Source organism: Cladophialophora yegresii, assembly GCF_000585515.1.
Source record: "Cladophialophora yegresii CBS 114405 chromosome Unknown aczIN-supercont1.4, whole genome shotgun sequence".
NCBI classification, from domain to species: domain Eukaryota; kingdom Fungi; phylum Ascomycota; class Eurotiomycetes; order Chaetothyriales; family Herpotrichiellaceae; genus Cladophialophora; species Cladophialophora yegresii.
In genome coordinates this window covers 3,513,557-3,536,992 of record NW_006913048.1, presented here as the reverse complement: position 1 = coordinate 3,536,992, position 23,436 = coordinate 3,513,557, and the positions used below count along the sequence as shown (strand labels likewise).

Sequence of the window (23,436 nt, the reverse complement as noted above, 5' to 3'; positions counted from 1 at the left end):
CGCGGAGGGACATTCGCCCTGCGTGGATTGATGTAAAGGGTTTTATAAGAGGCAGTGAAGTTCGCCTTCGCAGCCAGTGCACTGTGTAAGTTCACCGGCAAGTGTTTTCGAAACAACATTTCTGTCTCCTCGTTTTCGCTCCTGACTCTACAACCACGCATTCTACCTTCGCGATGGGATTCCTTTACTCTCAACTCTTCGTCACTCCAGCTTATCCGACGCGCTCCTTCGCCGGAGAAACCGTCATTGTCACGGGCTCGAACACGGGTTTGGGAAAAGAGGCAGCGCGGCACATCGCCCGCCTAGGCACCAGTAAACTGATCCTTGCCGTCCGAAACACCAAAGCCGGCGAAGACGCCAAGAAGAATATTGAATCAACGACGGGATGTGACCCCTCGGTCATCGAAGTGTGGTCACTCGATCTGTCTTCATACGACTCGGTCAAGGCCTTCGCGGATCGCGCCTCCAAGCTACAACGGATTGACGTCCTGCTGGAGAATGCAGGCATCGCCGCCGCAAAGTACTCGCAGGCCGAAGGCCATGAACGCACAATCACCGTCAACGTCATCAGCACGTTCCTGCTCGCCCTGCTCCTCCTGCCAAAGCTCAAGGCCACGGCAAGGCAGTTCAACACCTCACCGCGCCTGACGATCGTGTCCAGCGAAGTGCACGGATGGACCAAATTCCCCGAGGGGAAGCAACCGACCGACCAGATCTTCCCGACCCTTGACGGCGAAAAGACCGCAAACATGGGCGAGCGCTATCCAACCAGCAAACTCCTCGAGGTGCTTGTCGTCAAGCAGTTGGCTCCGAAACTGGCCAGTTCGGGCGTCACGCTTAACATCCTTAACCCGGGCCTCTGCCACAGCGAATTGAGCAGAGACGGGCCTCTCTTCCTGGAGGTCCTGAAATTCTTCCTCGCGCGCCGCACAGAGGTGGGGAGTCGCACGCTCGTCGCTTCTGCCGCGGCCGGGCCGGAGAGCCACGGGAAGTACATGCATGACGGGAAGGTTGACGAGAGCGCACTATCGCCCTTTGTGAGGAGTAAGGACGGAGAGGCGGCCAGTCAGAAAGTCTGGCAGGCGTTGAGTGACATTTTGGAGAAGATCTCGCCGGGCCTAACCGCGAATCTCTGAGGCCCTCAAAGTTCTGGTTCAAGTCTCATGGTGCATGGGCTGAGAGGAGGGATACGAGTGACAGGGCTGTGAGACAGTTGTAAAAGCTGCAACATTCCTGGTGTGCACCAAGGGCGTGTGTGATCAAGGCTGTGTCTGTGTCTGGTAAGGTCCTGATACAGGCCTACAGGCAAATGCGTTGATTCTTTCGGAGACGGTCGACAGGCGTCAAGGAAGTCGCGAGGGGGCCTGATGACTTGGATTGGGGAGCTGCGATTGTGTCCTGCTATATATGTGTATGGTATTCCTCCAGAAGGCATTTCTACTGTTCCAAAATCCATCATAGCAAGCCTTGCTGGGCGATCTTGAGCCGCCCCATGCCAACGCACCGTACACTACTTGACTCTTCCATTGTTGTCTCAAGCATGTTGATTGCCTTCGACTGCAAGGCGCATGAAGCCGATCACGCCGAGGTCCATTCCTGTTGGGCTCACTTGATCAAAGCAATGCCTAACTTCCCTTGGCATTTCTCTTTCGAGTAATGCCGTTTTTGAAACCCAGCCGTCGGTGCACAGCGCCACCTGCCTGACATTTTACCGGAAAGGCCCGTACAGCAGCGCATATAAATGCACTCGAATCTCCACGAGCCACCACGTCTCTGTCCATCTCTACATCGCCCTTCCCTCACCATCACTTTCGCACAGTGAGCACGATTCGCTCACCGTATATGCACCGGCTTCAGCCATCCGACATCGCAAAATGTCAGGCGTGGCCTCGACTGGTGCCAGACGCCGGCAAGATTGGACCAAAGCACCTGCCTTTCCGAGCTACCAGTCCACATTGGATGCGAATCATGGAATGCAGTCCATGCGCATCGCAAAGCGAAGAAAGCCTTCAGTAGGCAGGACCACCGCACTCGCCCATCGCCCGGCTGAGCTAATCGTGAAGCAGCATAACCGCAGTGCGGTAGAACGCATCCAGTCCAGCACTCGGGTTGTATGTCCTCCCGTGAGCCACATCTCTGCGTCGCATCGAGCGTCAGCAGGGCGCACACGATTTATTCCTTGACTAGGCCACCGTAGAAACTTCTCGGTCTCGTGGAAAATAAATATCGAGCAGTTGGCCGAGAAAGGTTCTTGGCCTTTGAAGTTAATACGTTTCCAATGGCCAAATACGTTGAGTCAGTGCTCCCAAGTGCTGGTCGCATGCTCTCTGTCTCTTTACAACTCAAGTTCGAGCTGGGGCTGATGGTTGCCATTTGTCATGATAGGTGCCTCCTTGTTGTACAAGCGAGCCGCAAAGCGCTGTCGACGGGGGCACTACCCAAACTTCTATTATCTTGGTGAGTTACCGTAGCCAAGTCAACGTCGTCAGATCAGTCCGGCGTCATCTGACACGTATATATCTACAGCTCAAAGCTGCGTCAGTCGCCAATGGCAACATGTTTGGTCTTTCCGGTTGGGCAGCGCGCTCTGCAGCACAGCAATTACCACTGCCTTCAGTCTCTCCAGAGGATACCGCAGACGAAGTCAGCGCGAGCTATCCATCTCTCGAGTTCTTCCCAGATGTTTTCGTTGACCAAACCCTCAGAAATTTCGGCGTCCCCGCGCAAGAGCGCACAATCTACTCTGCCTCAGCCTTGGGAATCACGCTTTTACGAGAAAACAAGCAGTTGTACGAAGAACTCAGAAGCTCTCACGGCCACTCGGTCCTTCAACAAATAGCTACCATGTTCACGATGTCCGAGGAACTATGCCTTTCCGGAGTGCAGACATTCACCCACTGGCTTCGACAGAGCCCTTCACATACCATCGCCAGCTTGCGGCGGTTCATGTTGGAGGCTAGAGGATCCTTCAGAGAGCTCAACCGGGCCGAGCCAGGCTTGTCGTCGGAATGGGTACAGTGCCAGGAAGATCTCCACCTGTATACTCTGTTCATCGAAGAATGCGGACTCCACCGTCAGACGGGATCCACTCCCATATTTTCGCCATCAGAATTGAAGAGTCCGCCACTGTCTGAGACTTCTACGGATCCCGCCTCTGCCCATTCGACCTCCGGCCACTCGAATGCGTCGTCTCAACGCGATTTTGCTGCATATCGACTCATTCATAGCGGCATCTGGCCTCTCATCCACAGAGATTCTGCGAGCACAACAGTTGAAGCTTCCTGCGAGCCAGGCGATTTGGTATTGCCGGAAGTCTGGCAAAGCAGCCCGAAAGCGGAGAGCTCGATGGAAGCCTTGATCGGCTGGGTCTACCGCGGACAGCTCATTGCTTCGAGCTTCACCGTTTACGTCCGGGTGTTCATCAGACTCGCACAAATAGGAATGTCATAGGCGTAAGAAGGCTTCTTTGCCTATTCCGATTTTCTCGTACAAACAGCCTGATACACTGATCAGAGCGCGAGCTGTTGTCTCAATTGTCTTGTATCGGCGGTGTCCAGACTTGACAAAAAATGGTGTGTTATACCACAGTCCAACCACAAATTTCGCCTTCGTCCTCAAAATCATCTTGCTGCTCCTCTGCGTTTTGCTGGTGGGTACGGGCTCTATCCAGTCGTCCTAGCAGCGGGCATGTCCCGCTCCTCGAGACGCAAGAATTCAATGGCAGCGTTTCCGCCATCATCAGGGGTTCCGCGCCGCTGGTGAGAAGGTTGAACGATCGATTGAAGCAGTCGGCATGCCCTGCTGGCAGATAGTGGGAGTGATCGAGAATTGTTCTCCTCCTCACGTTCGCCGAGTCGCTGGGACGTATCGATACCTGGAACGCGTCTACTATTACCTTCCTGGAGGAGACGTCCGATGCTTGCACGTTTGCCGAGTTGCAGGGACGGGTTGATTCCCTCCATGCATCCACGGCTGGCTTTCTGGAGGAGATGTCCGAGGCTTGGATGATACTTTCGCTTGGTGCTTCCGGCCCTGCAGACGGGCGCACGATGGGATTCCTCATCATGGCTTCCTCGAAGTCATTGTCGGTGGTCTGCGTGAAGTCGGCGGCAGGAACGACGCTAGTAATGTCGTCTGCTGCTTCTTCCTCCTGCTTGTGGATGGTCGATGTTGCTTTGGTTGTGCGTGTATGCCAGACTAGAAGGCAGATACTGAGTGCCAGTACGAAGAAGACGTCTCCCGCCAGGTCTACCAAGACGGTCGTCAGAAGGATGACCCAACTAAAGGACGTGAGCGAGGAATCTAGGTCGCTCCTGAGAACGCGTTTGTCACACATTGGAGATGTTACAAAGTGGAGGTATCTGATGTATTGTTGCGCGACATGAGGCGAGCAAATGGTAAAACTGCTGCCTTTGATGGAAAGTGTTGTAGGGGTGTACGCTTGGTGGGTTGTGTTGAGCAGAGCGGGTGAAAGATGCACTGAGAGGAGTAGAGCGTCCATCCTGGGAACAAGCAATGATATGTATCCCAGACAGGTCCTCACGGGTAAAAGGTGCACTGAGGGTAGCAGATCCATCCTGGGTAGAAGAAATGATTGATCCCCAAGACAGGGTCCTCACGGGCTGGGAAGAAGCAATGATTTCATGTATATATCCAGGACAGGTCCTTAAGGGCGGAAATGTCAAGACAGCCCTCCACTGCTTCCCAAGACATGGTTCATCGCGGAGCCTGAATCTCTGGCGACCGATTGAGAACACAGTCCGCCCCGGGATAATCTGTATCGAGGCAGAGCAGTACCATTGCCGTAAGGGCCCAGTTCCTGGTCCGTTGATATGCCAAGAGCTGAGTCTGTGGTACGAGGCACGGCGCAGCTGGCTCGTGCGCGGGACACAGTCCATCGGCTTGTGAGCAAGCGAGACACCAGGTGGTGCGGGAAGAAGAGTTGGACGATCTGGAAGCTGGATTTGTTCCCCCCGTGGTAGTATCGATATCCCGTCGGGATCACTGGCCGTGTAAATGAAGCGGTGGAGGACGCTACCAAGAACGCAGTCCTGCCGAGTGGCAAAGAAGCGACTGCGGCTCCTCTCATCTGTAAGGCAACCCCTTGACAGAGAGGGATAAAGGACCGAGTCTGGTATTAGGACACCGGACCGGAAGGACGGACCATCCTAGGGGTATATCTAGGGGCAAGGGCAATGGCCCAGCCAGAGTCCGAGCACGGTCATGATCAACGGCTTTGCGCTGGATGCAACGGGCGAAGGCCTTTACCGCAGAACGGCATGTCGAGGGTTCTCGTCCAGGAGCATGCCTGTCATGTGAGGATTAATCGAGGAGTATCTCCCCCAAGGGTGCCATCTACAACGACGGCTGTGGAGTGATCTGCAGGGGGTTGCTCGGAGGTGTTTTCGCAGAGATCTCGTTGCGGCTTGGTGCGTTCAATGTTTAAATGCGACTGTGGATTGATCCCGTCTGGCAACCTCAGCTGATATCCATCTGATCAGCATCCTCCAGCGCTTCTTCATCACTCTCTTCATCCACCTCGGCCTCCTTCTGCTCCCAACCCTTCATCGCTGCATCTCCATCCTTTCCTAGCTTCTTGGCCTCGAAGTATGCTTCCCGCTTCTTCATGCCCAGCTCGTCACGCTTTGCGATTCTAGCCAACTTTCTAGCTTTGCGTTTCTCTTCGACATTGTGTATTGCAGCGAGTTGCTCCTTAAGCTTTGTGATCTCCTCCTCTAGCCTTTCCGTCTTTGCGAGAGCGGTGATGTCCGTGGAGGGCAGTGCTTGCGGAGCACTCCCCATAGTGAGAGAAGGAACGGCTGCATCGAGCATGGTCTGCGAGATACCGGGGCCAGTGAGAGCGAGCTCAAACTCATCGTGCTCTGATTCAGGCATCGAGTTCGTGATCATGACATGGTGGCTGTATGTGGCAGGAACACCGCACGTACCATTATTTCTCGTGGACGCAAATTCGAGATTTGGCTTGATGACTTGTGGGATGACATATTTGGGCCCCCTCTGATTTGGAAATCCTTCGGGATTGAGCATCGAAATGTTCGTGACAGGTTGCCCCAGGTTTGCTATTTCGTTGAGGATGCGATGTTTGGCCACGTCCCAGCGAATGATGGCCCCGTTGGCGTGTCCGGACAGTAGAGATGTCCCGTCGTATGAGATGGTCAGGCAATTCGCCGATCCGAGGTCTGCGGACGGCGCTGACCAGCTGTCCTTCTCCAGAAGCTGTATGGGTGGGAGCTGCGAAGAGCCGGCCAGAGGCACATTCGATTTTGCTGCATGCATGAAAATATTCCACGCTTGAATCCGCCCATCGTTGCATCCAAAGTAGATTGCTCGATCTGCTGGGTCAAGGGTGATGGACACCGGGAGCGACGGCAACAACAGCGTCCGAAGAGCCTGACAGCTTGAGATATGCCAAATGTAGCAAGTGCCGTCATCGGAGGCTGATACTGCAAAGTTGGTGGAGATGAGGGAATGTCCACAAGCAAGGGCAGTAATGGCGGCTCGATGTCCAGAGAAAGTTTTGGCGGGGGCATTCGAGGGTTCCTCGGAGCCATAGCTATCTGACAGCGGTTCAAAGGAAACGAGTCTTGCTAGAGACCATAGGTGGATACTCGAGTCAGCAGAGCCAGAAAGGATGTATTCATTCTTGGGGGTAATGCAGAGACGTGAGACGGCTTGCAGATGAGACGCGGAAGAATTCGTTACTCTGCCTGTGGCCAGCTCCCACAGTATCAATTTCCCACCCTCTGTGCCTAGAACGAGGATGTCGGCCGATTTGGCATATGCGACGCTGTGTATTCGGTCAGGGAATGGCACTGTTGCTTCCTGGGTGCCTCTTTCTCTGTTGTAGACATTCACCACCGCCTTGTCTGCTTGGGCTGCGAAGACGTGCGAGTCACTGGTGGCAACGCAACCCCCTTGACTCGAAGACTTCTTGAATCCATGACGGAGCGTGCTCTGTGGTTGGAACTCGTGCAGAAATATGCCTACGTCCTTGAGCGCGGCGGTAGTATGAGCGGGAACTCTGTTTGCAGCAAGCGTTGCCGCAACGAAGCTCTCCGTGAGCATTTTCAAGACATGATATCAAATCCTTAGGAGCCTTGTTGCCCCATTGTGAGGCAGCAAATTTGGGATACTGGAACTTTTGCGGAACTGCTCGAATGGGCCCACAGAATGACTAAGCTGCCAGTCACAAATTGAGGGTTTTTGTTCTTCCGAGTGCCAAGCACTAGAAGCTTGGCACTCACACAGCGAGGGAAAGCGCACCTTCATGCAACAATTGACTCCGATCTCAGGACTTGACGAAATTCGACCAACAACCACGTCCTCGCCCAATTCGCGAAACACTTCCACATCGACTCTCTGCAAGTGATCTGGGAGTAAGATGTCGACCTTCGAGCCCGTCGTACGTTCCTTCATCCCAGAACGCGCAAATCAATGCATCGACGATAAGAGCATACGACTGACTTGACTCCGACTAGGTTGTCATCGACGGCAAGGGACACTTGCTCGGTCGTCTTGCCAGCACGGTCGCGAAGCAGCTTCTCAACGGCCAGAAGATTGTCGTCGTGAGATGCGAAGCCCTCAACATCTCTGGCGAATTCTTCCGTGCTAAGCGTGCGTTGGAAACTCCCCGATTGCGAGATAGGATCAAGGCTAACGTGATGCCCCCTCCAACAGTCAAGTACCACGCCTACCTCCGCAAAATCACCCGCTACAACCCAACCCGGGGCGGTCCTTTCCATTTCCGCGCCCCAGCCCGCATCTTCTACAAGACCGTTCGAGGCATGATTCCCCATAAGACCGCTCGTGGCGCCGCCGCAATGGAGAGACTGAAGGTCTTTGAGGGCGTTCCTCCTCCATACGACAAGAAGCAACGCATGGTTGTTCCCCAGGCTCTGAGAGTTCTGAGATTAAAGCCTGGCCGGAAGTACTGCACGGTTGGACGATTGGCGCATGAGGTTGGTTGGAAGTACCAGGATGTGGTTGCCAGGTTCGTTCACACCGCATTCTGCGTGGCGCCAGACTCGCGTCTTGGACAGGCTAGAGATGACGGGCGCGAAAGCAATATGGCTAACAACTTACGACAGACTCGAAGAGAGAAGAAAAGTCAAGGGCGCCGCATACTACGAGAGAAAGAAGGCTCAACGGAAACACCTGGCCGAGGCACGCAAGTCGACTGCCGACCACGAGTCGAGCAAGAAGTTGGCCGATCTGGGCTATTAAGTCGCTCAGCACAATCTTTACGGCCATGGATCCTGCTGCTTGTCCTCTCCTATTTAACTCCCGAGCCAGCAACTTTACGACCCAATTCCAGTAGAGTGGGGACGGGGGCGAAGATATGGACAGAGCATGGGTCTTGCTTGAAGGACACTGGTGATGGCGATGGTGAGTGGCGCCACTGGGCAAGAGCGCCTGGCACGGTGGCACAAAGGCACGGACGCGGCGACGGCGGCGCGCTCATCCTCGTTAATCCCAAACTCGAAAATATCGACAGCCAATTGCAGAATTTTAGGTGGCTTGGACCAGTCGGATATGGTGATGACAGACAAGATGTGGTTCGTGAATGTCACCCTCGGAGTTTTAGACATCTTCATGGTCTTCGAAAGTGCTTCGGCTGTGGGACCGCTACGAGCACGAATGAAAAGAAAATGTTGAAACATCTGCCCAGAAGGCTCTTTGCTCTCCCTGCCTGTGACAGACGTATCCCCGCTGTTAATGCGTGAACCAGCGTCAGCCAGCACCAGCCAGCACCATCTTCATGCCTCATGGCCCCGGAAGTTGCTTTTCGCACCACCAGACTGGCGTATCTGGTCAAGTCCAGGAGAGCTAGAAAGTTTGTCTCATGGTGAAACTAGAGTAAGAATGATGGCCTTCCGCCTTGCATTATGTTTGAAATGTAGGCTTCGAGCTACTACGTGCCCAGCAAAAACCCCTCTGTGCGCCGGAACGTTATCAACGCTGATCCTATTGTGCTACGCTAGACCTCGTAAACCAGCGGCATGATCCCCCCAAGCGCCTGAAAGCAGCAGACTCCAGTATCGAGCCAGGACTGCAGCGTAGTCCACCCACCAGAACAAGCGCCAACCTCGATTTGACCCGGCACCCTCAGGGTAACTGTGGTTCATCTCACTGCCGGGCAAAACTACTGCGTCGTGTCAGCCAACCTGGGCACGCTCACAAGGGAGTAGCATGGGAGCTTGAGGGCATACTGACTCGATAACAATGCTGACACTTTCCGCATTGCTCGACATCGCTACTGCTACTGAAATACGAAGAATGGGGAGGTGGTGGTGGCAGATGATATGCCGAATAGAGCGATGCAGACGGAGACGGAGGCAGAGGCGGTGGCGGCGGGGGATATGTATAGGGCCAACATCGCTCGCCGAAGCCCCGCCAGCAACGCTCAGAGGTTTTCCAGTCTTGATATCAATGGGTGGGGGTGGAGGCGGTGCGTTTGGCGGAGGGTCCATCGGCTTGGCATTGTGGTATCCGGACTCCATGACCAGGCCGGGTGGGTGGATGATGTTGTGGCGGTCCTGAGGTGTGTGCTTGAGGTAGTCGCGCGTCGGGAGGATGGTTTCGACGCCGTGGACCGTGGTTGTGACTTGGCCGGTGAAGGCGTGGATTAATCCGTGGCGAGAGGGGTCCGAGGGGAGGAAGGCAAAGTGCCCTGAAGGGAGTTGGCGTGGCTTCTATGTGAGGATGGTATGGGAAGGGAGAGGGGAGAGATAGGCGCCAAAGGCTGAGTATGAGCAGGCATCACTGACCATATACCTGCGGGGGACCGAAGTGGAGGTTGTTCTGGGGATGGTGAGAAGTCGGACCAGTACCTGTTGAGATAGTGCTGTTAGTGGCCGAATCTGGGAAAAGTGCTGTGGACGCTCATGTTGGGAGGATGTGCCATGTATCTCGAGAAGTAACACAATAGTACTTACCATTGTGACGGTCTTTGTCTGGGAACATGGCCGGCAGAGATCTCGACAGGTGGCTGGCTTTGAGACGGGATGTCTGAAAGAATCCGAAAAGGCGCTTGAGTTGTCGTGAGGCGAGAGACCGAGAAGCAATCAGGATGGGATGAAGGAGTTTATGAGCAAATTCGTTGGTGAGAAGCTACTAAGACGACCAGCCACCAGTCCGTGTTGTTGTCGCACTTCTGCAAACGAGCCAGGCATATGATAATATGATTCGACTGCTGGATGTTCTGGCCACCGGTTCATGACTGCTCGGTGTTCGTGCCACTGGCTTTCGACTGTAAGAGCTCGTGAATTCTCCACACCACCACATTCGAATTCAATTCTCCTTCTTAGCCCCGTCATTCTGTTTGGTCTCCACGTAAGGATGCTTGATTGTCAAGCACCAGATGTCCAGGTAGTCACAGATTGTAGTGATGACGTCGTGGACAAAGCTTCCATATACGCCCAGCGCCAGACCGAGTGACAGGAAAGTAAACGCCACTTGGTAGGTATTGTCACCCAAAGCACTTGGCCACAGTCCAAGTTTGGGGCCCAAGCTGTCAACGACCGCCCATGCCAAGGGCAAGACCAGCACGTTCTGGTATGGGAATCTGTCCTTGACTAAATGCGCCACGATCATCTGTCCCACAGAATAGGCGTTGATGATTCCTGCAAGTAGTATGAATGGAACCAGATGATGGTGTAAGATGACTGGGTTCAAGGAGAGGTAGGCCGGAATCACAAGCCAGGTGACTATGAAAGGCAGCAAACCCCTAAGTGCCCTGTAGGGATCTTCACCTCTCGATCGTCGAGCATCGATGACGTTCTTTATGCTGCTGGCGGTGTTGAAGACCAGGACCAAACCACCATAGAGCATATACCATTCGTTCCATGCCATCTGGTATAGGGAAGGTGGGATCAGGTCGCTCTTCGGAAGCCCAAGCGATGGCAGCATGGGTTGTTGCCAATAGCTTGCACCACCTTTGAGGTAGGTGACGAAATAGACAATAACCAAAGTCAGGATTCCTTCCACAGGGCCAGAGACGATTCCCAACATCAGGGTATGAGTGTGATACTCCTCCCAGGTCTGGATGTAGAAAGTCAGGATTGTGCCGAAGAGTGTGAGGACCGTGTTCCAGGACTGTCCCAGATTCATAGAAGCCGCGAAGACAAGAACCTCAAGACTGGTATTACACGCATCCACACCTGTTTTCGGTCAGGGCTGGTATCCACGACAGAAGGTCGAACCTACCATGGTCGAACAGTTCACCCAAAGGACCGCTCTGGTGTGTTCTGCGAGCTTGGCTGCCATCGACTGCATCGAAGGTTTGGTAGAGGAACAGACCAATGGACCATGTCAAGTACACCCACGGAGGACAATCGGTGTCAAGTGTTGGATTGTACCATAGCAGCGTCAGGACGTTGATGACGACGAAGCTGAAGCCGGTAAGGGTTATCTATCTCGCAATTAGCAGAAGTTTTGTTTCTGGTGTTGTAGCCACGAACAAGATTGGGCCTGACGGGATGTTAGCCAAGTTCCGAAGGCTGCCAAAGTACAAACTTACGCCATGGACATCGGAAAGCACTTGATGACAACATTGGTATAGAATGGCTTCAGGATATATCGTGAAACCAGGGACTTGTCGACTCCAGAATATTTGTACTCGTGGAGCTTTTTCAGATTTCGCTGCCGAATGTACACCATTTTGAACGCGTTCGCTGGACGCTGAGCGCGTCAAGAGACACTGCAAAACGGAGTAAATCTCGACAAGGACACGAAGGTGATCGAAACAGGAGATGGTGTTGTTATTGAGAGTTTACTGATGAGCAAGAACAACAGATTTATTTGACGAAGCCGGGAAAGTTGGTTGTTATCCAAACACGTCATCGCGCATCCAGTCACGTGCTTTTACACGTGACATTTATCCACCGACATAATTTCGGGGTTCCAGGCTGAAAGTCTCCATCCTTCATCTATCCCTCACTTATCCCTCCACTTACCCATACACCATGGAGTCGATCATGTGTCAAGCCGCACACAAAGACAGTGCCGTTTGCAAGTGGTGTAGACTGCAGTGACGTGGCTCCGCTGATGAAGGCTTAGAAGAGGTAAAATTCTCATGCGCCTGACTTCGGCAGCATGGCTGAAGCCGCACCGTGATGCTCATGTCAAAAAGATGAATCTCAGCGTTTCCCACAGTGACTGCTACCTATGGTGGAGAAGCTCTCTTTCTTCTTTTCAATGTGAAGTTCATCAATTGTTCCGCTATTCATCGATTGTGCGGGGATCCTGAATGTGCAGCAAGAGTCCTATTCACCATGTTTGAATCACTATTCATTCCCTATTGTCGGCACCGGATCGTCAATAGCCCTCGACAATGGCTCCGCGGCTGGAGAGGTTGAGTGTTAGAGCAGAAGTATTTTTCAATTCTATTCGATGCCCCTATTATTTTAACTATATCTACTAGCACGTTGCTTCTCTCGCCTCTCGCCCTGCTGGCCTCAAAACCTCACCTCATCTACTTGACGCTTCTCAAAACTCCGAGTTCATCGCAGAACTATATATCATAGTTACAACCACATTCCCCTAGTCCCTGAACTTATCAACCACAAACCTTTCACCCAAGATGGCCTCAACTGATCCCAAAGAACTCGCCCCCAAACAGTTGACTGCTGAAGAATACCGCTTCCTCTCGAAGAGACCGTACTACAACAACGTTCTCATCGACTCCCGCGAGCTGGCCTTGCGGGTCAGCCTTGATGAACCACGGCGCTGGACACCTGCAAAGAAACCCTGTGCCAGTCTCGGTATGCTCGGTATGCTCCCGTTGGAGATACAACTCCACCTCTTCTCTATAACACCCGTCAGCACGCTATTCGACCTGCGAGCCACAAATTCTCACGCAAGGCAGCTCATTGAGCAATGGCCGCCATTCCGGACCGCCATGACAGAAGGCTCCGACGCGGTTCGTGCCCTCGTTGCCACCGGTGCTGGCAATTTATGGACAACTCAACAAGTTGTCCATGTTCTCTTCACCACCAAATGCGAGTTCTGCGGTGAGCACGGGGAGATTCTACAGCTCCTGAAGCTCAAACGCTGCTGTTTCCGGTGCCTCTCACAGGAACGCGAGCTCCTCGCGATCTCTGAGCGGTACACCTGCGAAGTCATGAAGCTCGAGCCCAGCGAATTGGCGCAGCTCCCTCTTCTACGCAGCGTGCCTCAGAAACGCTTCTGGGGCTTTCCGGCACGAGAGCGGCGGTGGCTTTTTGACTTTAACTCTGCGCTCAAAGTCGTGCGACAACGACCAAGAGAGCAAGGCCACCGCCCTCCAGCACCACCGAGGATCGGCCCGATGATGCTGCAACAGACCGGAAAGCGACTCAACCTCAAGGAATGCAGTGTTCAACGTCGGCCCAAGCAGACGATACAACTACGCCGTGGTCAACGGCCTCTGCGCCTGATGTCCGAGGAAGTCTCCCCGTTGGAAACCGTGTACGCGCAGCACGCCTGCGCGATCCGTATCCCAGGCAAGAAGCGCCAGACCACCCGTCTCCCGAAAGGTGGCCTCCAGGTAGAGATCTCGACCGTAGAAGCGGTCCATTGTGCCGGCTGCGCTTTCTACTGGAACTACCACTCACCACTGCCATGGCAATTCCACCGCCTCTATCCGCATCAGCCCGGCAAGACGGACACGCCCTTCACACATCATCTGGAATACTGTGTCTACGCCAAGTTGCAGTGGTCGTGGTTGCATAACCCGTGGACCCTGTCGCATCCCGTAGACATCATCATCTACGGCGACCACAACATGATGCAGTCGAGGACCGACGGGCCGCTCGGTCCGGAAGACAACGCCCATTTCGAGGAGATTGACAGCTACATGCAGAAATTTATAGACGCCGCGGAAGTTGTTTGCGCAGAGGATTTCGCGCCTCCTGATCACTGGCCTCGACTTGAGAGCCGCAAGGATGACGAGTCATCCAGCGACACAGCAAAGTCGTACAACGACAGAGTACTCCTCGCACGCCAGAAAGAGCAGGCCGACAAAGAACTCCTCCAGCGCATCAGAGCTCGTGAGCCGTCGAGCTCCATCGAGCAGCTAGACAGCTACTACGACTGCCTGGTCAGCCAAGAGGCGATCAGCCAAGCGAACTGGGCTTGCGCGAACATGGCAAGCGGCAAGGCGTGTTTGTTTGGCGGTCCCGTCGTGGTCATGATGGACAAACATGAGAGCCTGCTGAGAAAGGGGTGTTGGATGCCTGCGCTGGGCCTCGGCCAGATGTATATGTGAGAGGGGAATCCAACGGCATGCATGCTGCAGCATCGGAACTCTAACAAGGTGGAGATTCGAGCAGCGGAAAAATTACAATATCAGTGAGATGTAAATCTACAGACAAATATCTACCTACCTTTAGGGAATTCTCACACAACAGAGTCAATCGATGAATAATCGCCTACGAAGTATTCTCACAGAGTTACAGTAGCATCATCGGTGTCTCGTCAAGCCAATATTACAGTACTCACCCTTTGGAACACCCTCAATACCACCTAGGCCGATACTCCGGCCAGACACTCAACTCGGACTTATACCGCCCCAGCACCGCGCTCTTGGTATCAAAGTCCACGCCTCCGCTACTCAGCTTCTTATAGTCGACTTCGCCCTCGATCCACTCCGCATCATACAATAGACTGTGTTCCTCGCGCGCCCAATGTTCCACCATGTCTTTCACGTCCGCGGGGAGGACGATCTTCGACCGGCCCTGCCACCAGGCCGGCGAGGCCACGAACGCCAGCATGATCCGCGGTTCGTCCGTCAGGTTGGGCATCCCTGCGTGCCAGAGGCGGAGGTCGCGGATGATAAGGCTGCCCTTCTTTGTAGCGACCTGGATCGGGGGCGAGTGTTTGCGCCGGTCGTCCAGGTACCGGGATTTGATGGTCAAAAGACCTTCGCCTTCCATGTCGTCGAGGTCTTGTCCGTCGCAGTCCCCGTGTCCGGAATACCGATTATGCGCCTCGTGGACGCTCACGTGGTGGCTGCCGATCCAGACTTCGGTGCCGCCGTTCCGAGGCGTCACGTCCACGAGGTTGATGTTGATGACATACGCGAAGGGGAAGTACGCCGGGTGCGCGAACTCACAGTCCGAGTGGACGGGTTGGCGGCCCTTGGGGTCCGCCTTGAGCGCTGTATTCCCGTTGGCATAGTGGATGACGGGCTTGGGGCCGATCACAGCCGATAGGATCGCGGCGGCGAACGGGTTGCACCAAACGTCCTTGAACATCAGCTCACGGGTCGGAGGTGGCGCCTGGTCCATGTTCCGCGTGTGCTTGCCGAAGTTGAAGTGGTGGTCTGGGTCGTTGGCGATCTCGAGCGCCTCGGGCGAGAGTTTGTTGTTGAGCGTGTCGATGTGGGCGACATCGATGGCGTTGTCGAGCACGATGATGCCGTCCTTGTGGAGAAACGAGACGCCCTCGGCAATGATGTCTAGGGTTGGGTTTCCCGAGACGCGAACATCTTCAGGGATGTGGACTGTGTGCACGGTCTGGTCGTGAACCGGGGTGTAGGAGCCCATGATGAAGAGGATGGCCACCAACCCTTCGGCCTGGAGGAGGACTGGTCGTTGTTACTGAGAGTGAGTGCTCCTCTTCGTTGTTAACAAAGACGACCACGATGTGTCTTTTGCCTACCTGCAAACGACTACAACGGAGTGGCTCGCTTTTCGCAGAAACGAAACTCTATAGCCGAGCCCATGCGCTCGAGGCACGGAACATCGACAAGACAAACCAAGGCAGCTTATCATCCATCAAGCACCACGTCGCATCTGGTATCGTGTTCCAGTGAGGGGAATGTGCAGCGGAGCTATTGCAGAAATGGGAAATGGTTTGAGAGCAGGAAACGAGAGACGAAGAGGCGGAAATGCGCGGCGGACGGGTGCCGCAGTACGGTGAAACACAAGAGCCGTCGGTAGCAGGCAGATATCAAAAGAAGTCTTCATCACGCCCTGACTGTGCTCACCGAATCACATCTTGCCCGGGAATTGATTCTCAGCAGTACTAACTCTTCCACAATATCGGGTGACTATGTCCTGGCATCGTTTGGCCACGAAAAGATCCTCCAGCCGAAGCTATCAAGGCGCTTGCAGAAGCAGAGACAAAGGACGGTCCGTGGTCACTGACCTTCTCGTTCTTCCATTATGATGATCAAGGGCGTTGCGCCTTTGAGCAATACTTGGAAACACCGCAAGATAGGACGGCCGAAGCGCTCAATCTATCCCTCCTCAAGCGCGATGGTCTCGCAAGACACAGCCGAGTCCAGCCGTGGATTCAGTCAAGAAGAATCGCATGTGGCTTCCGGCCGCCTGAATGAATTTCACATGCCGTTCTTGGTCGCCAATCAATGATAACAAGGACGTTCCGATGCCCACCACCGGCAGTTGGGAACTGTACCACAAGACCCCGAACGCCCAAGGATCCTCTATCCTCGCGAAGGCCGTGGTTTGCATGGTAGTATGCGAAGCTATGCGCCATAAACATCAACATGTCTTGGACGGTAACAAGTCTGAGCCGGAATTGGCAGCGTTGAAGATTCACTGAGAAGCTGTTTGACGCGAGGGACCGATGTCGTGCCAGAGTTCGAGCCCGAATGACTCTTGCATAGCGCCGACCCAGAAAACCTTCTGTAGCTGGGCTTTCACGCTTTCCCACTCCAGCAGATCATCCCGTAACTGGTGGAGTTCCCTCAGCCTTTTCCGGAACCAGACGTTCTCGTTCGTGTCCTTTGAAACCAGGCCTCCCATAAACAGCATCCAGTATATGAGTCGGGCAGGTGCTTTGCTGGCGTCGAGGGTGGGTAGCGCCTCTTTCAGTTGCTTCGAGATGTGGCTGGAGCACAGTCTCGTGAATGGCACCTCCCGGGTCAGAGTCTGAATGAAGATAAGCGCCGTGATTACGCAAAGTCGCTCAGCACCTTCCTGCTCCGGAGAGATAGATCTCAACAGGTCGTGCTGGATGCATGTAATGTCTTCATCAAACGCCGTAGGATCGACGAGAATTCGCGTCTCCGCGGCTTGGTTCAAAGCGTGGCAAAGGTGTGATAGTTCCACAAGTACATTCAACACGGTCTGCGTCAAGCCGAGATCCACAAGTAGTTCCTTTATAGGAGTGGGCGGCGGCTCGATCGCCAATATCGCGAACAGACTCTCCGACGTTCTTGCCGGGCGTGGAAAGTTAGGATGGGTAAGCGTGTCAGCAGCACCAATTGTATCCGCTCTGTAGATCTTCATGTGCAGCACATCTTGGACAGTCTGAAACCCGCCCCTTGCGCGCACCATCTCAGACATGCCCGCCGCATGCATTTTCCATTTCGGATGGTTGCCCAGCTGGTTCTCGCAAAGAGCCAAGCACGATACAGCCCCAATGGTCAGGTCCGAGTACTTCTCCTCATGTAGCCTACGGTTTAGTCGACTGAGGATCGCTTTCATCAAGAGGTCTGAATCTCTGAAGGTCAGTTGTCCAGAACCGAGAAAGTAGTGCATGGCGCAAGAAAATAACATCGCGTGCAGAGAGACCTCGTCTCTGACGATAGCGGGGAACCAGAATGTCTCAACTGGATTATGGGTGAGGGCCACTGCCTTGGTGATCGGGTACATTGAACTAGCAAGCTGGGTAGGATCTCGTAGGTTATCAGCAGGGGTTCGCCTGTCCCCAAAGCTGGCGGAAGTGGGTACTCACAATAGCCGACAAACCCTTGGAAAGAGCTGACTTCAGGATCTAGAACCGAGAAAAGAGCTGTCGAGGTTCCAGCAAGCGACTGCTTGAGAGTGAGTGAACCCTGGGGGGTTCCCCTTGGCCCCATTGTTGTATCATTGCAAAGTTGTACGCCAGCGCTGGAGGTTCTAGGCAGAGCGCGCTCTTTCTTTCCGTGCTGTTGCTTTTTCTTAGGCAGGGAAGGCTCATAATTCATGAACTGTGTGTGCACAGGCTGTGCCGCAGTGCCTTTTGCTGGTTTCAGGCCATTCTCCTTGGTGGATTGTGACGTGGATCCCGCACTACTAGGTGCTTTGGCGACAGTGATGGTAACTTCTGGAACACGCGCTGGTTGAAGTTGAAGTTCTCGTTCGTACTCGGCCCGTGGCAAGTCTTTTCCCGCTCTCTTCTTGCGTCGCTGCCATCCACGATCCACCATGAACAGAGGCTGGTCAGGGAAAATCACAGCTTCCTCGGCCATGTCCGCGCTGTATTAGTAGGAGCTGCAGACTCGGTACCCTGTGCTGACGAGCCTGCACATCTCTACAAAAGTCTCGTCTTTTAGATTGGAGCACATTTTCATGCTGGGTATTGTGGGTATCACGCTCACAGAATGACTCGGACGATCTAGTGCCCAGTCTGCCAAACAGCGGCAAACTGATGTTAGAGTGATGACTAAGGCTCAGTGTTTCCCCTGGTGGGGGGTAAGGCTGAGCCACCTCAGCCTTGTCCTGGGGCCCTGCGTGCAGAGGTTGCGTGCTTGACAGTAGCCAGTTCTCACCCTGCCAGCCAATCACGTGCTATATGCGCGTGTCGACCAACTCCACTGTACGGAGTATCGCTCTTCCCATTCCAACTTCTCCTCCTTTCAATGTAACGGTAACGATAGGGCGCTGCCATCCCACCCCCATGCACATCCCAGCCTTCGCAGATCCCCGACTGAGCATGCACGCAACCAGAGTTGGGGTTCTCTCCTTTCTCTTCCCGGAAACGGCGCAGCGACCTGGCTCTCGCTAAGAGTCTGGCCATCCATACCCTGATTCCACCAAGACACGATAGGATGGACGGCATTGAAGTGCCTAGCGAGCAGCAACCGCTTCTAGGACTGCAGTCGAATCAGTCTCGGGTAGATAACGGTGAGCCTTTCCTGCTTAAGCTTTACCTCGTGGCCAAGACGCAGCCAATTTTTGATGCATCCTGCTGCCGATGGGACCAACCCCGACACTGGCCAGTAGCCGCGGGCACTGGTAGCTCGTTACCACCAGGAGGGGTCAAGAGCTCTATCGTAGCCTGATGGAGGCCATTACTTGCTCTTATCGTTCTTGATAACGCTTGTACACGAGGAAGAGCCTTTCATCAGGGTCAACCCCCCGCCTACCACTGTTTGCCCGTACTTTGCTTCATTGCCTTTTTCACTGCGCATGGTCAGGAACACTCATGGGAGGAGTCGCAGACATGGACAAGGACCTCGAAACCCGGAAAGACCCCGCGGCGCTCATTGCCACCGCGTCAATTGACGACATCAATGCCGAAGCGCGGGCGGCTGCTGACCGTGAGCACAAACTCTCCTTTTGGGAGGCTGTCAAGCTCTACCCGATGGCTGTTGGATGGTCCCTCTTCTTTTCGATCGGTGTTATCATGTGAGTGAATCAGACTTGAGTGTAGAAAGCAGGTCGATAACGGTCGGACCAGGTGTGCGTTTGACCCACAGCTCCTGGGCCAGCTGTATGCCACTTCAGCGTTCCAACGTGACTTTGGCTATCTGTATAATGGAAAATACATCGTTTCAGCGCCGTGGCAGACCGGCTTGAGCATGGGTTCCCCCATCGGACAAGTGGTTGGTGCATTTTGTGCGGCTTATCCGCTGGAATGGTTCGGGCGCAAGAAGACCTTTGGCGCATGCGTCCTCCTTACCACGGGCTTCGTCTTCATTCAATTCTTTGCTCGGTCACTACCCGTGCTGTTGGCAGGCGAACTGCTTGGTGGTCTGGTGCTGGGGAGCTACGCGGTCATTGCGCCCGCATACGCCTCGGAAGTGTGCCCGTTGGCGCTGCGAGGAGTGCTCACGTCGTGCACAAACATATGCTTCGTCACGGGACAGCTCATCGCCAACGGGGTCATTGCTGGAACCCACAAGATTGACAGCCATTGGGCGTACAGTGCGCCGTTTGCGGTTCAATGGCTTTGGCCACTTGTCATCCTGGTTGGCCTGCCATTTGCGCCTGAGAGGTAACGCTGCAATCATGGCTCTTCAAGAGACCTCGTCGCTGATACACGTGCAGTCCGTGGTGGTTACAGAGACAAGGACGCATCGAGGAGGCGGAGAAGTCTCTCAAGCGCCTGGCTTCACGCGGTGTCGATGTCCGGCCCACCCTCGCCATGATCATCGAGACCGACCGGCTCGAACGCGAGATCGAAGCTGGTTCCACCTATGTCGACTGTTTCAAGAAGATCAACCTCCGTCGCACGGAAATCGCTGTTGGGGTCTACACCATCCAGGTACTTTCGGGCATTTATCTCGTTGGCTACGCGACCTACTTCTTCACTCGTACGTTCTTTCCAATCTCCAATACGTAGCTGACCATCAATCCGCTAGTGGCGGGCCTCCCGGACGACCAAGCCTTCAACATGGGCGTGGGCTTCCTCGCCCTCGGTTTCCTTGGCACGTGCTTCTCCTGGGTCCTGTTGATATACTTTGGTCGGCGGAGGATCTACAATACAGGCCTTGCGCTGCTGGCCGTCCTCCAGTTTATCATCGCCATTCTGGACTGTGCACCCAATTACGACAACAGGCCAGGCATCAAATGGGCGGAAAGCGTGCTGATGCTGATCTGGAATTTCATCTACGACCTGTCGATCGGGCCCGTGTGCTTCGTGTTGCTGTGCGAAGTGTCTGCGACTCGAGTCCGCGGGAAGACGATCGCAATTGCCACGGCCGTTCAAGCTACGGCCGGAATCGTCATGACGGTCGCCATCCCGTACATGATCAACCCCGACCAGGCCAACATGCGAGGCAAGCTTGGGTTCTTTTTCGGTGGACTCGCTGCCTTGTGCTTGCTTTGGTCGTACTTCCGTGTGCCTGAACTGTGGGTTACCGTTGTGTCTTGTCCTTTTGGCCACTTACTGACAGTACTTAGGAAAGGAAGGACTTATCAGGAAGTGGACATCATGTTCGAGCGGAACGTCAAGACCAGGGACTTCAAGCACTATGTGGTCATGGAGTGAAATGCAGAATGAGGCGGCCTCAGGGTCTTTACAAAGCAGTCATCTGGGTACGAGGCTCGATAGAGAGCTCGTTCCTCTACACTTTTGGGGTGACAGTATCTGCATGGCTGAAGTTGAATTGTCCCACTAGGTTTGCCGCAAATATACCAGAGTCAACGGACGACGTTCTCTATTCCATCTATCCATTGAAACCCTTCATTGCGCATCGCCAGACACCAGTAATTAACGCCCTGGGTATCGTAATCTCATAGTGCTCGTACACTCCATCTTTGAAAAGGAGCGTGAGGTTCAATCCAAATCCATTTCTTCCTCGGTACCGCCTCCGACAAGCATCTTCCTCTTCCTCTTTTGTCTGACTCTCTCTTCGCCCACGACTCTGCTTGCTTCCATCTCTGCTCGGACCTGCGCCACCATCGGTTCCATTTCCGCCCTGGCGGCCTCCAGATCCGCCAGCTCCTTCCTAATAAGATGCTCGCCCTCGGCCACGACCTTGAGGTCTTGCCTCCTCTTCGCATCTCTCTGCGCCTTCCCACTCAATCGTCGCTTAGTAAACACTCGCTCTCTCTTCGCTCGGATCTCCTCGATCCGCTCCATCGCCTTGATCGTCGCCTGGACCAGATTGCGATCGTACTTGACGGGGGCGTTCCGCCTCTTCGCAAATTGTGCCAGCAGCAGATTTTGGTCCACGATCATCTCCTTGCCGCGCAGCGCGCGGTGCGTCTTTGTCCACTTCAATTTCCGGGGCTGGCGCTTCATCTTGAAGTTCTTGTGGCATTTGGAGCGGCAGAATCGGAAGACTTTGGCATCGTTCCGGACAAAGGTGATGCCCTTGGAGGGGTACACCGGGCGGGAGCAGAGGTGGCAGGTTTCGATCCTGAGATGAGTCAATATAGAAAATTAATTCAGAGTACGATGGGGTGACACGCACCTCATGGCTGCGGTGTCAGCCGAAAGGCAAGAATGGGATGATTTCGCAAGACAATCAGAATGTCGAGAGCCACTGTATTTGCCACGAATAGGACCAGTGTTTGGGCAGCGTGCTGGTGTTCCAGACTGCAAGGCAGCGAATTCACCTTTTCCTCAAAATCTTTGTGAAGCCCGCGAAAAATCCTGCCCCACCACGGGCTCCTCCGATTGGTTGGCTTATGCACGGCTCTAATTGGCCGACTAAATGACCGAATATGGCAAAAGCCTCTCACCCACATCTCTACAGCGGCCTTTGACTAATTATCAACTTCAGCTCAGCGGCTTTTCCCTCTTCCTTGACATGGTCCTGACGCAGGTCATGGAAGCTGCAAGCCTTCTGGACCCTGCCTTCCCTGGTGCTTCGTGGACCCCGTCCCTATCGATTGCTTCGGCCCCAAGACGCCTTTGCTTTTCCCACCGTCGAGGTCGTGGATGACCATGTGGGACCTTAGACGTGCTGCCAGCGTCGGAGGTTCGTTCAGTCCGGAAACCCACAATCAGGCTACACCGTGCACCGGTCACATCTGATGGCGCGTGAATTTACGATTGTGCTTGTTCCTTCGCCACGACAGTCTGCGAGGGAACGCGAACTGCAAGCGTCTGCCGTACGCTCACACGCCGCAAGAGTGTCGTCCGCCCAGGCGGCGGTGACCAAATGGTCCAAGAGAGCCGCAGTGCTCAATACGAGGGCCGAACACCGTGCCAGTGTAAAACAACAGCTGAATGCGAAAGCGGCTGCCAGCACTATGCATACCACCAACCCACCAGATCCCGACGACGAATCAATCATTCCCATAACGCTCCCGAGGCCGATGATGATTCTAGGTCAGGGGACAGTCGACCCATTCGCGAATGATGGTCTCCAAGCCTTACCACCCATCGCCCGCGACAGCCTCGAGTATATGATGGAAACCATCTGGCGCAAGAACAGCCCTGGTCTGAGTAGCGCGACGCTGACCAACCACATCACGCACTGCAAGATGCTCGCCGTTCAATCGCCGCTTCAATTCCATACCCAGATCTCATCAGCGGTAACCCTCTGCTATGCTCTAAGCAAAAGTCCAGAGGTCTTAGAGACGCTACTGGCGACTCGGTTAAAGCATCAAACCGCAGCACTGGGTATCCTCAGAGACAGTATCGCCAATCTGAGAGGCCCACCCTCGGACGAACTGATCGACTGCCTCAGTAGATTGGCTGCACAAGGCGGCGATTTGGCCAAACCCGGATATACCAGTCGATATCCGGAGAGTCCCATCGCCGACTCGTTTCCCATACGTCTATACGGTTGTTTCGAGCCTTGCATTCCCCACTTCCAAGCATTGAGCTTCTTGATTCGACAACGCGGAAGCCTTGAGGTGATCCCGCCCGCTATTTCGCATCATCTCTCACTGTAGGCGTTTGGAGTCATGGGTGGCAGTCGTATGCTAACTTGGCGACAGCGCCGATGCGATGCTTGCAACGAAGCTTGGAACTCGGCCTACATTCCCGGTGCACAAGGATCTCCGGCAGGCTTCTGACGGTTGTCAA

General features: G+C 54.3%; 12 protein-coding genes across 12 annotated transcripts; 6 read left to right on the top strand and 6 right to left on the bottom strand.

Moving 5' to 3' along the window:
* Positions 1-173: 173 nt before the first annotated feature.
* Positions 174-1,136, top strand: A1O7_06632 (alcohol dehydrogenase; the record flags this gene model as incomplete). The annotated part of the gene is made up of 1 exon (XM_007760633.1): positions 174-1,136. The coding sequence occupies one exon, from the start codon at positions 174-176 to the stop codon at positions 1,134-1,136; it is 963 nt and encodes a 320-aa protein (XP_007758823.1).
* A 1,420-nt stretch (positions 1,137-2,556) lies between these two features.
* On the top strand, positions 2,557-3,450 carry A1O7_06631 (uncharacterized protein; the record flags this gene model as incomplete). The annotated part of the gene is made up of 1 exon (XM_007760632.1): positions 2,557-3,450. One exon carries the CDS (start codon positions 2,557-2,559, stop codon positions 3,448-3,450), a length of 894 nt encoding a protein of 297 aa, XP_007758822.1.
* A 2,028-nt stretch (positions 3,451-5,478) lies between these two features.
* Positions 5,479-7,086, bottom strand: A1O7_06630 (uncharacterized protein; the record flags this gene model as incomplete). The annotated part of the gene is made up of 1 exon (XM_007760631.1): positions 5,479-7,086. The coding sequence occupies one exon, from the start codon at positions 7,084-7,086 to the stop codon at positions 5,479-5,481; it is 1,608 nt and encodes a 535-aa protein (XP_007758821.1).
* A 316-nt stretch (positions 7,087-7,402) lies between these two features.
* Positions 7,403-8,244, top strand: A1O7_06629 (60S ribosomal protein L16; the record flags this gene model as incomplete). Its single annotated transcript, XM_007760630.1, has 4 exons — positions 7,403-7,423; positions 7,500-7,635; positions 7,699-8,011; positions 8,109-8,244. The coding sequence occupies 4 exons, from the start codon at positions 7,403-7,405 to the stop codon at positions 8,242-8,244; spliced, it is 606 nt and encodes a 201-aa protein (XP_007758820.1).
* A 903-nt stretch (positions 8,245-9,147) lies between these two features.
* On the bottom strand, positions 9,148-9,984 carry A1O7_06628 (uncharacterized protein; the record flags this gene model as incomplete). Its single annotated transcript, XM_007760629.1, has 4 exons — positions 9,148-9,166; positions 9,235-9,691; positions 9,789-9,851; positions 9,957-9,984. 4 exons carry the CDS (start codon positions 9,982-9,984, stop codon positions 9,148-9,150), a joined length of 567 nt encoding a protein of 188 aa, XP_007758819.1.
* A 327-nt stretch (positions 9,985-10,311) lies between these two features.
* Positions 10,312-11,679, bottom strand: A1O7_06627 (ethanolaminephosphotransferase; the record flags this gene model as incomplete). The annotated part of the gene is made up of 4 exons (XM_007760628.1): positions 10,312-11,180; positions 11,227-11,431; positions 11,481-11,490; positions 11,540-11,679. The coding sequence occupies 4 exons, from the start codon at positions 11,677-11,679 to the stop codon at positions 10,312-10,314; spliced, it is 1,224 nt and encodes a 407-aa protein (XP_007758818.1).
* A 922-nt stretch (positions 11,680-12,601) lies between these two features.
* Positions 12,602-14,266, top strand: A1O7_06626 (uncharacterized protein; the record flags this gene model as incomplete). Its single annotated transcript, XM_007760627.1, has 1 exon — positions 12,602-14,266. The coding sequence occupies one exon, from the start codon at positions 12,602-12,604 to the stop codon at positions 14,264-14,266; it is 1,665 nt and encodes a 554-aa protein (XP_007758817.1).
* A 247-nt stretch (positions 14,267-14,513) lies between these two features.
* Positions 14,514-15,545, bottom strand: A1O7_06625 (uncharacterized protein; the record flags this gene model as incomplete). Its single annotated transcript, XM_007760626.1, has 1 exon — positions 14,514-15,545. The coding sequence occupies one exon, from the start codon at positions 15,543-15,545 to the stop codon at positions 14,514-14,516; it is 1,032 nt and encodes a 343-aa protein (XP_007758816.1).
* A 1,014-nt stretch (positions 15,546-16,559) lies between these two features.
* On the bottom strand, positions 16,560-18,199 carry A1O7_06624 (uncharacterized protein; the record flags this gene model as incomplete). Its single annotated transcript, XM_007760625.1, has 2 exons — positions 16,560-17,670; positions 17,718-18,199. 2 exons carry the CDS (start codon positions 18,197-18,199, stop codon positions 16,560-16,562), a joined length of 1,593 nt encoding a protein of 530 aa, XP_007758815.1.
* A 974-nt stretch (positions 18,200-19,173) lies between these two features.
* A1O7_06623 (uncharacterized protein) lies at positions 19,174-20,943 on the top strand (the record flags this gene model as incomplete). Its single annotated transcript, XM_007760624.1, has 5 exons — positions 19,174-19,358; positions 19,411-19,947; positions 20,001-20,266; positions 20,315-20,804; positions 20,856-20,943. The coding sequence occupies 5 exons, from the start codon at positions 19,174-19,176 to the stop codon at positions 20,941-20,943; spliced, it is 1,566 nt and encodes a 521-aa protein (XP_007758814.1).
* Positions 20,944-21,231: 288 nt separating this feature from the next.
* Positions 21,232-21,876, bottom strand: A1O7_06622 (large subunit ribosomal protein L24e; the record flags this gene model as incomplete). Its single annotated transcript, XM_007760623.1, has 2 exons — positions 21,232-21,817; positions 21,872-21,876. The coding sequence occupies 2 exons, from the start codon at positions 21,874-21,876 to the stop codon at positions 21,232-21,234; spliced, it is 591 nt and encodes a 196-aa protein (XP_007758813.1).
* Positions 21,877-22,436: 560 nt separating this feature from the next.
* A1O7_06621 (uncharacterized protein) lies at positions 22,437-23,303 on the top strand (the record flags this gene model as incomplete). The annotated part of the gene is made up of 1 exon (XM_007760622.1): positions 22,437-23,303. The coding sequence occupies one exon, from the start codon at positions 22,437-22,439 to the stop codon at positions 23,301-23,303; it is 867 nt and encodes a 288-aa protein (XP_007758812.1).
* Positions 23,304-23,436: the final 133 nt, after the last annotated feature.